Genomic DNA, 16,681 nt, shown 5'->3' with positions numbered 1-16,681 from the left:
ACTAAAGGTCCTATGGGGAAAGCGCGTTTTGGGAACCCCCCCCTGATTTCTCAGCCCCCACTTGACGAATCACCCCGAGACTTTCAGGGTAGGAGCTGAGCGGAGCGCCCCATTTAGTTTTGAAAATTTCACGAAGATAAGTCAACCAGCACCAAAGTTATTCAATATAGAATTTTCAGATTTCCTATGGGAACTCGGTCCTAACTATAACTATCTACTGGCGACCGCCAGTAATTTTATATATATATATATATATATATATATATATATCATGCTATTTGATTGTACTTGTGGTACTGTCTTGCATGCATACATTATTGGTAGGGTGGATTTACCATATCTTCTGCAGGGTGAAGTACCATATGCGACCGAAAGAGGTCCCATGGTACCGCTTATGGCCACATATAGTACTGTACCCTGAAACATGGCTAGGTAAAAAATATTGGTATTTATAATGCCAATAATTCGAACAAATGCGATACCGATTAAGTGGGTCTCGCATTTGTTAAAGTTGGCATTGAGAATGTTTTACTTTTACTTTTTTTTTTATACCATTGGTGATAGTGCTATGCAAATATAATAAATTGAAGTTTTCCACGCCATCTGCTCTAACTTTAACAAATGCAACACCAATTGCATTGCAAATGCGACAAGTATTGCAGCTATACATTAAAACACAGGCACAAGATGGCACTGTTCGCAAGCAATTTTTTTTTGTTTAGATTTTCACTGGGGGAGTATTGAAGACGAACCGTCAGAGCTTACTCTTCGAGAGCGGTGTGTGGTAGGATGTCTACTTAGTGTAGCACAAATATATCGCACATAAATATTTTGACAAAGCCGTGCTATTCATTTAAGTCAAAGAACTTTTTTTGTAACTTTTTTTTAACATAATAGGCACATTACTTTTAGGAAGCTTTGTCAACTGCAGTCCTCATGAATAAATATTGAGTTCAGTGCAATCAGTTCTGTGCTCTGCAGAGTTAATGCTCATAAATAAAACTGGTAAACAGCTGCTGAGCTTATGATGCACTTTTTTTTTTTTTTTTTTTTTAACTATCCAAGTTTGCTTTCTTTTGGTGTAATTGCAGTTGCCGCTCATGGGTTGATGCTGCTAGTCTTTTGTCTGTAGCTTGTCCACCTGGGGCCGTATTATATACATTGTGCTCTGGAGAAGAAATGGGTATATGCGCCCCCTTCTTCAATACTGATAACTATGGCGCACATGTAGTTTCTGCACTATTGTGAGAGGGTATTCCCCCGTGCATGGGGCATGCAAATGAGCCAATCAGCTTGTCTCTGCTCCTGTGCCATATAGTAGATGTGGGCGCAGAGGCAAAAATGTCCTTAGGAGGCGCACTTAGAGTGTGCCACAGAAAGGTGGCACACTTACAGTGTACCTCCTAAAGTCAGCCCTCTGGAGGGGAGAACGGAGGTCCTATGGAAAGCCCCAGACATCCCCTCTGCAGGCGCGTGAAGACACTCACTGCACCGGCCAACAAGGGTATTTCTCTCCCCTCTTCAAAGTGCAGGCAGTATGCCGCCTTTACTGTGAAACGTGGAGTGGCTTTAAAGCAGCCCCTCCGTATTTCACTTGAATGTGCTGCCCCAAGTGCAACAAAAGTTTGCTGCAGCCCTGGGGGCAGCACATCCTTTCCAATACAACGCACTGTTCTGTTGCACCAGGCGCATCTTTTTGAAAGGTATACCTTGGCGCAAAAATGAAAAGTGCGCCACATACACAATACGGCCCCAGATTGGCAGGAAGAGGCCAAGTGTGTAGGTGTCATTGCTATAATCCTTTTGCTCATGGCCTAGTTGCTAACAGTCTGTTGGCATAAAAACAAGAAAATAATCTCATTGGCTCAAAGCTCTCCACATGGAGCCCACCTTGCGTAACTGTGTGTGACTGTGGTTGGGAAGGGGCTTAATGATGAAGCATGTCACCTTTGTGAGAACGGGAGGCTGGTGTTAGTTCCCTGAATTTAGTAGAGAAACCAGTGTATCAGATTTTTTGGTGCCATGTATTGTGCTGAACAATACTCCTTTACTGTTGGGCCCATTTTTTTGTTCTCTTCTTTGACATAACTTGATTGGTGCTATTCTTTGTGACCTTTTTTCCCCCTCCAACTAGGCTTGTTTTAGGAACTCTAAGTAGAATGACCGTAGCAAATGTATACTTTTCTACCATGTTTATTGCGTTTTTATGCCCATTCAAAGTAATCCCAAATACTAAAAAATAAACTCCTCTCCTCAACATGTTTGAGGGTGAAAATCGATTTGGGAACGGTGTGACACATTAGACGTGATTTTAATTTGCAGAGGAAGTTTTGAATATGTAATGGGGGAGCATGTTGTAATTACAAACAAAATCCCTTCACATTCGAAAGAAGTTTTTGCAGATAGGTGGTACTAATTCTATTTTCTGGTACAGTAACTCAGATTGTGTGTTTTACCTCAATATCATCTATTCGCAGATAAGATGACAAAAATGGCTGATGCCGTTTTTTTCTGCCATAACAAATCCAATAACTTTCTGAGGCACAGTAACGTATTCTATAGTACTCTAACTTATGGATATTTTCTTTGCCTCACTGAACATGAAAGGTACGGTTCTATTTTCATGCATTGACACACAGGGCTCCTGGTGGCATATTTGCCAGACCAGTAGGTCAAATACTTTCTTTGCTAGTGCTGGTGAGGTAATGTTTTTTGCTGTAGTTTGTCAAATTGTTTGGCACGGTGTTTTGGAAGTGCTGAGCATGTCCTGTTATTGTGATCATTTTATTGTGGTGGTAGGAATCTTTCACTCCTTGCCATCGCCCCTTGAAAGCTTAAAAAATACAGCTCATTCTTTTAACAGTCGTCCTTTGGTAGATTTGCTTTGCTTGATAAATCTTCATATTTTCCCCGTCTGAAGAATTAAATGATCATCATTTATTTGCATACGAGTGGGCTAACTGAATTATGCCAATATCGTATTTTATGTTTTGTTCAAGATTCCCTTAAGAACCTTACTGTTACAATTTTAAAAAAATTCAGATTCATGATTTTTTTTATTTTCCCTGCAGCGTATCCTGAGGCTACCGGCGGGTGTTTGAGGAGTACATGCGGGTTATTAGCCAGCGGTACCCAGACATCCGCATTGAAGGGGAAAACTACCTCCCTCAGCCTGTTTATAGGTAAGCGCAAGAGCTAAAACTAACTCTGAACATTTGCCCTGAATAAACTTTTTGAGCATCTGTACCTGAAGCTGGAGTGGTCGAAGTATTGAGCGATCAGTAAAGTACGCATCCCCCAATTACACCTTGAATGCCAGTTTAACCTAGATGAAAGTATATCTTGAAACTATGAAGAACCTTATATTTTGTTTGTATTTATTATGAGTAATGTTCTAGTTCTAAAATAACAGTATTTTTAGTTTGACATGCTCACTGAGTTTTTAGCAAGGTCTCTTATTTGTGTGTCTAGGTTTTAAACCAAAGTTGATTAATTCTTAATCATGTGTTGCTCAGCTCTGCCAAAGACTTTTATTCATCAGTGTCCATCGACTGTCCGAAACCCTAATTATTTACTCTCATGCTGCTACACCGGTCTTTCCTTGGCAGACTACCTAAAGGAAAATGTGGTAGCTGCACGCACTAACATTGGTGGAAGTAGATACGCTAGACAGTATAATTTATTAACTCCTACTAGAAATACAATACAAAACTACTATTTGAAACAATGTTGTAGAAAACATCTATGGAAATGTTGCCAGCACTGCTTTTTGTACAAATGCCTAGTGGTATTAATCTATGTGTCCGCATTGAAAAGATGGGATGTAAATTGATGGGTTGACATGCTTACTCTTTTGTCCTCATTTTATCTTTTGTGATCAGCCCCCCCATCGCAGTACCATCTTAGTTTCCCACTGTAATTCATTTGGGGTCAAGGAAGGCATTCTTTTCACCATTATGTCCTTTCATTGGTGAATAAGTGCTATGCATCCCCTACAGCCATGCCCATCCAGACCACCTCTGCCCAATTCAGTCTCCTCCTTTTATGAGCAAAGAAAGAACTGGGTGACTAACTTGCCTACTTCTCTTTAAGAAAAAAAGCCCAGATGACTGCTCATTTAAACTTGTACAGTCTTAACTCCATGTCTCCATTTACATAAGTTCAACATGCTTCTTTTGGCCACGGTCCTGGGAGCTGATCAAAACTGTAATTGACTCTCTCCAACCTTTCTACGGGATGCTCCTTTTTCTTTTCTTTTTTGTTTCCTTTTTTTTCTTTTTCTTTGCCACAGCCTCTGCTTTACTGTAGGGAACCAGCATTACCAGTTCAGAACATTGCCATTCCATCTCATTGCAGCCCCTCTGATCTTTACAAAGATAATGTCCCCTTTTTAAAATTTGTCAAATTGCTTTTGTTATATATTGTGGTGTAATAAACTACACTCCTTTTAATCAGTTGTAGTTCAGCAAACTTCATTTGAAAAAATACATGTAAACTACTATCTTTAACTCCTCTCCCATAATCCAAATTAATAATTCTGATGTCTGAGACATAACTGCACATATACTAATTCATACTCTTACTTTAAAAAAAATGTAACAGGGACTGAAAATAAACCTTAGTACAGTGAAAAGTAATATCTTGAAGTTATTTTGTTACACTGTTAGTCGTAAACTAGTGAACCTGCATTAAAAGGTCCAGGCATATTTCGGTGGCAACCTGGCTTGTTAACCGCCTTCTCGGTACACACACGAAAACCACTAACCTTTACAAAATGAGGAGTTCAAGAATAATATCTCCAGGAAATCTGAGTGGTGTCTTGAAAAGAACAGCTTTTCCGTTTTAATTTTACAGATTACATTGTTATATTCCAAAATTAGGCCCATGTAGTGAAGCAGCTTATTTCTTACATTGTCCTCACAAATAAAATATTCAGCGGTGACCTTTTGCACATATTTGCGTGCATGACCATGTTGGATTTGTTTCCCTGAAACTAAACTGGTTTACACATCTAGCTTCGCACAACATTATCACAATGCACTGAACATCATGTACAATGTCTCGTTTCGCACAATGTACAAATGCAAGCACTATCTTCATCCACGGGGCGACCGGGCTATAAACTTATCAATAACATTACTAATCTGTACACGCATCACAAGGCCGCTTTCTATTATAAAAGATGAGCATTCCTGATAAATTAGCAAAGTAGGCACTTCCGCTGACAACGAGGGTGCTCGCATGCTGAGAAATCACCACACAGCGGTCTGACATGTTGTGAGGGGTGTCCAGTTTGTGACCAAGATGGGGGTCCTTCATTCTATCCCATCAGATAATTGGGTCGGATCGTTCCTTGGGAGTATTCTTGGCTTTACATTTACTCCTAGGTACACTTTGAGTATGGTTTGCATGGTAGGAGTATGCTTGATTATAGCCTCTTTTTATATGCCTGCATATATACATTGTTTTAGTACCATGGTAGAACTCTATCTACTATGCACGCCATTAGTGCTTGTAATCCCGTATATCTGCTTCTGTGTATTAATCATTGCAGGACACACATTTTATGCAAGAATAACGTTGGTTCATTAAACTTATTGAAAAGTCCCACTGTTTTCTCTGTACCCTTCTGAAAGTAAGTGAGCACGAGTGGATGATTATATCTTTGTGAGCAACGCCTTGATTCAGGCCCTGCACACAGCAACAATATACCCCATAACTTTGTCTGACCACGCCCACTAGCTGTAGTATTGGACTGGGAAGTTCCATTGTCAAAGTACCGCCATTGGTTCTTTCCTAGCTCCTTAACTCGAGTTAGACTACTGAGAGATAAGCTATGATCATCAATTATGGAATAATTTCAACATAATACAGGAGATTCCTCCCCCTCAACCACTTTGGATGCCTTCAATTCGGGCTGAGAGGACAATGTATTACCTAAATTTCCTCCTTGAACAAACAGAACTGCAGAGCGGCAGACGTTAGATTCTGAATTTAGAGGCAGTAAAATCACACAAAGACAGCATGACACTAGCTTAACAAAGAAAGGTGACTGCGCTGAGGGGGAAGCTTAATGCAATCTACACTAACCTAGCAGAGATTACCCTTCTGCGCCTTAAGCGGATAGAATATGAACTGAGTAATAAAGTAGGCTCCCATTTAGTGCGACAACTAAGTCTAGAGAGAAAAAAAATAAATTGGCTTGATCAGGGATTACATGGGGAGGATTACGGGAACTGAGGCATATATTTGGCAACGTTTATGAGGCCCTATACCCGGCGGAGGAACCAGCCGAATACGCCCAACTGGTTAATTTGGACGGGATCACTCTCACTCGGGTAACAAGAGCACAAAATGATTAGCTAGGGAGTCTGATAATGGAAGAGGAGGTCCGGGCGGCAGTCGGATCCCCAAAGCCGAATAAGGCCACATGGCCTGATGGGCTGAAAGCCCAGGTTTACAAAACAATCAGTTTGGAGCTCATCTCTCAATTAGTAGCCCTCTTTAACTACATGACCAGCGCAGGAGAGGTAACTCCCGCAATGAGTGAAGCAATCATCTCAGTACTACCAAAACAAGGTAAAGAACTCATACAGTGCGGATCGTATGGACTGATCGCTCTTTTAAATCTTGATGCAAAACTGTACTCTGACCTTCTAGCCACAAGACTGGATCCACCCAAACCAATCTGGATTTATCAAAGGTCGCCAAACCCACAACATTCAAAGGGTCATACATCTCTTGGAGAAATCAACAAAAAAGGCAGTCCCAGCAGTTCTAGTGGTCCTCCACGCTAAAACCGCTTTTGACCGGGTGGATTGGAACTTTCTATTTTCTACGCTTAAGAAATTCAGCTTTGGCGACCTATTCATTAACCAGATTGAGGCTAACCACGCTGCCCCAAAAGCGGGAGTGCTAGATAATGGAGTGAGCTTGAAAGTCTTCCCACTAAAACGAGGAACCAGACGGGTGCCTTTGTCACCTCTTCTGTTTACGCTGAGCATTGAACCCTTAGCGGCTAAAATACGCTTCACAGAGCGTATACAGGGGGTTTATTTTTACTCCACAGAGAATAAAGTTACTTTACTCACCGACTGTATCCTGCTGCCTCTGTCCTCACCCCGAACGTCACTGTCCCCACTTATGGGGGAATTGGATAGATTTGAGCGGTGGCGGGCTTCCGAGTCCACCTAACGAAATCCTTTATACTTAACCTTATCACAGGCCGAGAGGGATGCACTGGAAAAAACTACTTCCTTCCAATCGGCCAAGAAAGATATTGCGTATCTAGGTTTGAAAATAGCCCAGTGCCTGAATGGGCTATACAAGGCCAATTACTCTCTGCTGATGCAACATTTGAAAGCGGATTTGAAAAGATGGGCACCTCTATATTTGTCATGGATTGGACGCATTCAGGCAGTGAAGATGACCTTATTACCCTGGCTCCTCTATCTATTTCTAGGTCTGCCTATCAAATTGGATAAAGGGGTTCTTCTCTGAACTACGCTCGTTAGTTACGCAGTTTATTTGGCAAGGACAACGCATTTGCCTCTCGTACAAACTACTGCGCAGATCCAAATCGGCAGGCGGTCTTGCACTGCCAGACTCAACTATAGGGCAGCCCAATTCCGAGTGATCCCAGAATGATCTGCAAGGGAATCTCTCAAACACTGGCTGTACATGGACAGGGAGGTGGTGAGAAAGTACATCTGGAATTTAATCTGGAAGTCTAAGAATGACCGTCCAGTAAATGTCTACCTAAGCCCCCCAACACGGACCACACTAAGAGTATAAGATGGCATAAATAGACAAACAGGATAGATGACCTTTCCCCTCTCCCTTCAAACCCATACACCTTAAACCGGCATTCCCAACGGCAGAACGTCCGGGGTCATATGAGGTGTGGAGACTAGGAGACTGTTTGACAATCACAGATAAGTTTCGGGATGGGGGCGTTAAAACATTTGAGCAATGCAAACTAAACTTTAACTGGTCGGATACAGAACTATATTCCATTACATTCAACTTAAACACTGGGTCATGCAGGCGAACATAAGCAAGGCCACCACTAGAGATTTAACACCGCTGGAACAATTTGCAAAAAGAGGCTGTGGGACCAGAGGATGCATTTCCTTTTTGTACGCGCACTTACTAGAAACGCAAACTCCAGTTCGGCCGTGCCATATGACACGATGGGACCAAATCCTCGGGGAATATATCTCAGACTCTAGTTGGTCGCGATTGTGGCAGAACATTTCACAGTTTAATCACTCCACGGGACTGAGGGACTCACATTAAAAACTCCTGTATGACTGGTACCTTTACCCCACCAAACTCAAGAGAATCTTTCCCCAGACGTCAGAATTGTGCTGAAGAGGTTGCGGAATGCGGGGGTCTTTTAAACACATGGGATTGCTCGGCCATTTGCCCTTTTTGGATTGAAATTCTTGCCCAAACGAAACTTGCATTGGGATAACCGATACCGAATGACTGAAAACTAATCCTATTGGGGTTGCGTAGTGACTATCTCCATTGCCAGATGAGGAGCGATAAAGCAGTGATGTGGCTGTGCCTGGGGCGGCAAAAATGGCAGTCGCGGCAGTATGGAAACGTGCATCCGGACCCTCATTAACACAGTGGCATGTCAGGCTATGGCGGCCAGTTACAATGGAATGAATGGCTGACATTGCCACAGATTCCTACAAAAACTTTGAATATACCTGGGGTTCACTGGTGAGATCTCTCCACGGGTCTGCCTATGTGTGCATGCCCCACCAGTGCACTTGTTCGAATTATAATTGAGCTGAAACTTGGGGAAAGAACAAGGGGGTGCAGTCCTATCGGTCTCCAAATCTAGAGGAGCACTGTCGGAGACTTCAGCTGACTCGCTAGTACACACACATGAATTTGCCCATGTACCACAGTTGTTTAAGGGGTTCATAGGGGTAGGGGAAGTGAGTTCATAATGGTTTATTCTGGGGTAGGACGCAAAGATAACAGTAACACATGGCTCTTATACTGTGTTTTATATTAGTTATGTAACTGTTTGAGAGACCAGCTCAGTGTGGATTGAATGTCTGAATACCTATCTAGAAACTAATAAAAACAGTATTGAGAGAGTATTCCATCAATGCTCACTACAAAGGGCCTGGATTCTAAGGCACATGACTTTACTAATTTTGTAAATGAGAAATTGCAGTTGAGTGGCTCCTTGTGATTCAATTTATGAGATACAAAACAATTTCCCTAAAAGACCAATAAAGACTGAAGAAGCGTAGAATCCCAAATGGTCACCGGGCCTTAGAATAGCCACGAAACTAAAATGTACCTATGCTTTTGTCTTTATTATATTGTTCAGTATATCAGAATATTGCTTGTCTTGGGAGTAGAGTCTCCCGTTTGTGACAGCAGACAGAAAATTTGCTTCAGATGTCTTGAGGGTTCTCTAGTACTCCTAAATATGAAGTAGAATAAGTATTATATATTTATAGTACTCTGTGTACATTCATGTTGAATCCCAATAGTTGAATGAGAATATAACTGCTTCTAATAGTGGAGCCTGATTTATACATAACCTGGTACCCGTAGCTGTGCTACATATTCATAAGGGCTCATGACGCCCAGGCCCAACCAATAGTTGAAGACCGGAGTCTATGGTCATTCCAGGATAATTCACTTTAGTTAACTTGTCTGGACCTGCCTGGCTGTGGAAGTAGAAATGTCTTCCTGTGACTATGAGCAGAGGAAATAAGGGGGCAGTTAGACAATACAGGGGAGCTTCAGCTCTAGTGTCAGGAGACTGCTTTCTGAAAGGCCAAGTGTTGGATTGATTGACATGTGCAAAAGCTGCGGGGATAGGCAGATGCACGCACGCACACAATTGTCAGAAGGGGAACCACAATAAGAGCAGAGCATTTGCTTTCATCTTTGAAAAACAATCCTTTTTAATGTACCACACAAACAGACCACTTAAGTCCTCTTGTCAGTGGACCTGCTCATATTACCTGGACTAGGCCCCAAAATAATTATTTCAAATAATGGAAAAACCATAGTTAAGATGAAGTATTATATTATGAGCAGCTAGCGATCTTAACAGAGTTGGAACTCTCTTGTAAAGTGATCTATACAAAATGCATAGGGCCTTGAACTGAACATGCTGCACTACTGGAAGCCAGTGAAGATCTTTCAGGTCTGATATTTAGCAAATTGGTGCCTAGGTAGATTCATAATCCGCTGAACAGCAGCATTCTGTACAGTCTGAAGCCTTTTCATCATATATCGAGGTTAATCAAGGTGTGGAGCATTTCCATATTCAAGGCAAGAAATGATGAGCACCTAGACCATTAGTCTTCTGGCTAAAAGACGAAGGAGTTTTAAAACGTTTCTTAGAAGTCTAATGATACCAGAATAGCGCACCACAAGTTTTTTGCTTACTACTTCATGTCAAGACTAGAATCTAGCCTCATTCTGAGACACTTTGTCACCCCTTTATGACTAGGGAGTACAATCAGACAGAGTAGTTGAAACGTTCTTACTAAGGTTCTTACCCGATACCATAAACTCAGTCTTGTCTTCATTGAGCTTACATTTGGCCATCCATCTGGCCAGTTCTGAAGACTGGGCCAGATTGAAGTGTTTGAAGCTGGGATCAGGAGAGATGGAATCAACTGGGTATCCATGTTAGAAACCATTGACAACACGAAAAATCCTATGAGGGGGTGCATATAGAGGTTGACAAGGGTAAGGCTCAAGGAAGAGCCCTGCAGCACCCCACAGCTCAAAGGAAGACTTTCAGAATGCCAGGAATGATGTAGTACATCTGCGACGTTGTTGGTATCGGAGAACAAACATAGAAACAGGACTATAAAACAATTGTATTGAGATTCTTCCGTTTTACTTGGACAAACGTGTGGGAAATATTTTGTTTCAGATGTAAACTTTTGCTAAAAGGTCTCTATAGGTGAATAGATATCTTTTATAATAAAAAAATGTGTATATATATATATATATATATATATATATGGCACCCACTTATTCTATTATATCCTGATCCTTGATAGGAATTTGAATTCATCCATTAATATTTATTTACAGTTTTTTTGTTTTTTTTAATTGAGACCTTGAGTGTGGGCCTTTTCAAGTTTTTAAAATTCATTATAATTCACTAGTTTCTTATTTATTGGTGTCATTGCCTCCTCTGGTATTGCTCCTGATTCGCTCTATGATGAGCAACTGTAATTGTTTCTCACCATGGCCCACAGGAATACAATCTTGAACCATGGGTGCATTCTGTTTCTTGATGCCTGTACCTAACTTAGGCCCCCCAAAATCTGAGGCGCATCTCCCTTCCCTTTTCTCAAATATATCTCCGGTTACTTGGATATGAAGAACTATGATATTGCTAGTTCTGCAATTTCTCATCTTGTGTAGTTTTGTAACCTAGCTTTTATGTTTCCACTGGTTTGTAACCAAACCCACTCACATTCATGGCGAGCTCTGCATCAGCGGTTACCTGTGACTGGGTCTGCTTCCTGGATGTATTTCTAGTTCATCTTATTCCAGCAACAGGAACGTTATTTACCAGTTTAACTTGTTTAACTCTCATTAAAAGTCAACCAAGGCCTCAATGGCTTGGTGTCCTCTTCTCGGGAGTTACGAGTTATGGCTGTTCATTTAATTCCTGATCTTATTAAAGGTAGAGTGGCGTATAACACATACCAGAAATTCATCTTTTTTGTTTCACTGTTGAAAATGGACTCGCTGTGGTAGAATTTTCTTTCACATGATTGCCTCACTAAGCGTTTTGAATCCTCACTAAGCGTTTTGAATCCCCAGATAATATTAAAAAAAATATTTCAGATCTACAAAATTCATAAGATAGTTGCAATAGATGAACAATTTCTCCTTAGTCTTAAAATGTTGCCGAACTTAACTCGTTCCTGTTTACGTTTGAGTTGGCAACCTGAAAAATGGAGCAATAGGTTTCTTGCTGTCTGTTTGGTATAAAAGTATAAAAATCGATCTTTTAATGTTTTTCTTTATTAATAAATTAGACTATGTATTCAGTGTGCCTCTATTTGTTTAAGCTGTTAATCTAAGATTTTGCAGGGTGAATTTATTCTGGATTCATATGCTGTGCATTATTTCCTCATCCAGTTGTTGGGTCAAGAATAGTTTCTTTGGTCTCTTATCTTTCTAGCCCCTACGTACCTGGCAGGTGTCGTCAAATTGATCCAAAGGAGAAATTCCCTCAATTGTTCATCCTCCCTATTCCAGATATAAAAAGATGTAATTTATCAATCCTGACCAACCACAGATGTTCTCAAAGAATGTTGCTAATTTGCTGTAAATGTCCCCTTTTTGCCACAGATTATAATGGCCATCATTTAAGTGATGAATCAATTAATGGACAGTGAGACTGTATAATCTTGGAGGTTCCTGAGTCTTAAAGAACCACAGGTGTCCTGCATAGAGGTAGCCACCTGTAACGAGCTCCACATGTTACATATTTAAAAACACCTGGACCAGCTGTTGGATATAGAGTCCAGGCTTGTGCCGGCTATACCATCCTTGCAACATTGGATGCATGTTCCTTCACTTGTGCTAGGAAGCCTATTCCATATGCCCTGTCAGCAGGTCTTTGTTCTTATTGACTCCTCAGAGTATGAGTGGAAGCGGTAGCCTCAATCGCATTTTTTGTGGGAGACCGATTGCACTAGCATCTCTATTTGCGAAAGTGCTGCATTGTATGTTAATGTCTGAATTACACACTAGTTTAAATACTGTTTCTGTATTTAAAATAAATCGTGCAAGTCTTGTTTACAAAACCGTTTTAGTAAGTGAAGCAATTAATAAGTTCACTCCAGATAATGACCATAAAAGGATTAAATAAAGGTAAAGTATCAGGGGCCGTATTACACAACGTGCCCCGCGGGTGCAATGGGCATTTGCGCCTGTTTTGCGTGCCCCCGGGGCACTTTGGTATTACATAAGTGTCCGCAAACACTTGTGCGGCCCCTTCTGTAAAACCGATAGCGCTGGCGCACATACAGCGCCAGCGCATTCAAGGGGCGCTTCCTCATTTGAATGGGGGTGTGCCCCATGCAAATGAGGGAATCCCTTTGCCTCTGTGCCCACTCCTTATTAGAGTCAAAGTAGCCCTCAGGAGGCGCACCGATAGTGTGCTATTTAAAAGTTGGTGCAATGTCAGTGTGCCTCCTGAGAGTAGTACTCTGCAGGAGGTAATAGGGGGTCCTTTGGACCCCCCACCGACATCCCCTGTCAGGCAGGTGCAGTCACTGGGAAGGGAATCTCTAAACCACTTCAAAAGTGCAGGTTGCCGCTTGGGGCAGTGCAATCATTATAATACAGTACATTTCCCTTCAATGCGCCAAAACTAAAGTACGGCCCCAGATGTTTTTAAAGAGCCGATCCATGAGGAGTGAAGCATTGGCACATTCTATGGCAAGTTTCTTCGTAAATCTTTGAATTGTGAAGCCAGACTTGAAGAGCTTTAAAATCTTCAAGAACTGGAGTTCTGCTTCCTATTCCATCTATGTTAAGTTATCAATAATGCACATTATCTGTTGTACCACTGGGGTCTCCTCTTCTGCGGCCTCAATATATTGTCCATTTGAGTGAAATTAGTTCTGCTTCATCAGTTATGATGCATATATCCATGTTTCTATAAACTTGAAAGAATGAAAAATCAATCAAATGTATATTTTTTTTTAATCCGTTATGATGCATATTTTCTACTGACTTTATTTTCTTCTCCCTACAGACACATAGCATCCTTCCTGTCCGTTTTTAAGATCATATTAATTGGCCTAATAGTTGTGGGAAAAGATCCTTTTGCATTATTTGGCATCCAAGCTCCTGGACTCTGGATTTGGGGTCAAGAAAATAAGGTACAGCAGACATTTTATTTGTCATTTTCTTTTACAAACGTTGATTTCTCTGATTTGCTGAGTTTGAGATTGTCTTGTGGGTTTGGTAAAGGATATTGTGTGTTTGAAGCTTAGAAATGTTTGGGAATTCAGCTGTGGTATTCAATCTGTATTTGATGAAAACGTTGGTGGTTCTCTGGTATAATTTGCATTTTAGTCAGATAAGGTATTGTTGAACAACAAATTATGAATCAAGTGTTTCAGGGTGATGAGTCAATCCAGACTTGCCCAATATAAGCTGTGAGGCAAACAACTGCATTATACTGAGTCTAACACTATTTTTCAGGTGATGCACTCACTGTGACTCAGTTACAGAAGCCAGCTGTATAATAATGGTTACAGGTGGACAACTTTTTATATCTTGCTTGCACTCCTTCACAACACACACCCAGCTCTTTGCAAAGCATACATGATGATCCAGCCCTATATGTAGGAAAAATGTGACTGCTCAGCTGGGAGAGTTAGAGGGCTCGTCAGTAGGGGCCATTTTCTACAGGAGGAATGTAAACTTACCGTTGGGTCCCTCATTAAGATATGAAGAGTCTGAATTCTTCAAAGTAACTTTTTTTTCAGTCCTTTTTGAAGTGTAGCAGTTACAACTAGTTCTAAAAGACGATCGGGTGTGAGAAGCTGGCCTGGTATATGATGCCCACTAATGTAAGTGGGCACCCTGCACCAGTCCAGACCACCATTATGGTGATTTAAGAGGTCTTAGACAACCTTAGAAAGCTCTCGACGTGGTAGCTGTGGAGAGCAGCCTTCAGGCTTAGTCCAGAAGGAGTGTAAAGGAGCTTGTTTTACCAGAATGCAATCAAATAGTCTAGATTAAGTGAAAAAGAACCACACAAGGTATTTATAAAAATATGTATTTAGTATAGAATACTCTCTAACACATTTAGATATCTCCTACCCAGAGATAAACGCAATGCACACAATACTTTGCATAAAAATACAGTTAATAGCAAAGAATACACAGTGGTCCCCGGGAAGGGGGGGGGGGGGCGAAACCATATACTAAAAGTGGTATAAGAGCCATGACTCGGGTCAAGACAATGTAGAGCGGACGTAGAAGTGCTGGGGATCCAGGGAACCACCCAAGGTGAGTGACTATGAACCCCCCGGAGAGTGTGTGCAGTGTGGGAACACGACCGCATGCTCTGTACAATTCTACTTTTAAGTCTCAGTTGGATTTTGAAAGATTAATGAACCTTCCCAGTGGACCCTGAAGAAACCCCGTGGAAGACAGAGGGTTGGAGATCCACCCCACCCGTGGATACCCTAGTACCCATGTTACCCACACCAGGAAAGCCGGGTGTATAGGTGTGAAGCGGTGTCGGAAACCGCCATCGAACCCAATGGAGGACTTCAGGAAAGTGCCGCTGCTGAATGGGAAAGTGTCCGGTGGAATCGGAAGGTGGATTCTAGTTGAGAGGTACCTGCAAGCAGAGGGGACAGTCTGTCACTCAGGAGTGACCATGAAATCTGGAAGACGAATGCCCACCAATGTCTGGAATTGCAGGAGAGTTGACAAGGACCTCGACTCTGCAGTTGGGAGGACCAGGCGACTGTGAGGAAGACCAGGAGCCATGCACAAGTTGTCCCACGTTGGCTGTTGAGTGCTGAGGGGTCGGTGTCTGGCGGCAGCACCAGCAACCCTTGGCAAATGCAGCCAATGCAGAAGTCGAAGAAGGTGCAATGTTGAGACCAGCAAGGTCCAGGGGACTCGCCACAAGCAGGGGAGTCTGGGCAGGCCCTGAGCAATCTGGGGAGCTCAAAAGAAACAAAGGTGACCCTCAAATGGACCTACAGGCCGGAGGCACTGGAGTCACGAGAGTACCTCAAGCAGCTCACCAAAAGATGCAGGCAAGGATGCAAAACTATGCGGTGTGGCCAAAGATTCGGGTCACCAGAGATGCTTGAGGCTGGGGCTACTTGGAGCCAACAATACTTTGCAAGTTGACCCGGTGCACAGGGGTTTGGTTATTGCAGCCCCCATGAGGGATACTACCCTCAAACTTGGTAAGAGGGCAGGACAGGCCTCGAAAGCTGTGGAGAACCACCACCTGTGTTGCAGAACCTTTTGGAGTCCGGAGGCGCTCGCGAACAGCAGACCGGTCGACTTGGTTGTGGTGCCTGCAAAAGCAGGGTAGTGACTCCTTCACTTCAAGGGAGATTCCTTCAGGTGTCTTTGATGCCCATAGGCCTTAGAAGGTTCCTGTCTGGTGCACAGGCACAGATGATGCAGCAGACTAGAAGGGAGATGAAGTTGAGCCCAAACTAAGTCCAGCGAAGGCCATAATGCCCAGGCGGTAGAAGACAAAGTGGTGTCTGATCTGAATCTTGTCCCACGACAAATCTAGGGACTCATCCACAGGTAATCCCTTAAGTACCCTAAGGAAAGGATTGGGACGATTCAGGGAACCCTCCCAGAGAGGGTCTGGATATGGCGGGGGTCTGAATGATGGATTACTCTCATATCTTTTGTCCAGTTTCGTGCCAGAGTGTGAGTCAACGGCTCCCAGAGCGGGTTTGAACTAGACTATGTATGGGGGCACCAAGTGTGCCCCTCATGCAGACTGAGTGGCGCTATCAAGCTCACCCACCCTGCCCCAATACACTAAATCCTGTCTGGGAGGTGGTCACACCTCTGTGACAAGATGCCTATTCTGCCTTCCCTTGCTCAAGCTTGGCTCAGCAACAGGAGGGCAGAATCTGGACTTTGGTCGGCAGCA

The 16,681-nt window shown here is 42.5% G+C and overlaps 1 protein-coding gene across 2 annotated transcripts in view; it reads left to right on the top strand.

Annotated features, from left to right (window-relative positions):
• Window positions 1–16,681, top strand: part of SELENOT (selenoprotein T) — a 229,691-nt gene that overhangs the window by 89,512 nt on the left and 123,498 nt on the right. For both annotated transcript variants that reach the window (XR_014970712.1, XM_085634908.1), the window contains exons 2-3: window positions 3,072–3,182; window positions 13,784–13,910. Coding sequence is in view for 1 of the 2 variants with exons in the window: in XM_085634908.1 (XP_085491034.1) it covers window positions 3,109–3,182; window positions 13,784–13,910 (201 nt within the window). In the remaining variant the exon portion in view is untranslated. The remainder of the gene's footprint in view (window positions 1–3,071; window positions 3,183–13,783; window positions 13,911–16,681) is intronic.

Source organism: Triturus cristatus, chromosome 11 (assembly GCF_964204655.1).
Source record: "Triturus cristatus chromosome 11, aTriCri1.1, whole genome shotgun sequence".
NCBI classification, from domain to species: domain Eukaryota; kingdom Metazoa; phylum Chordata; class Amphibia; order Caudata; family Salamandridae; genus Triturus; species Triturus cristatus.
This window is presented reverse-complemented; position numbering and strand designations above follow the sequence as displayed.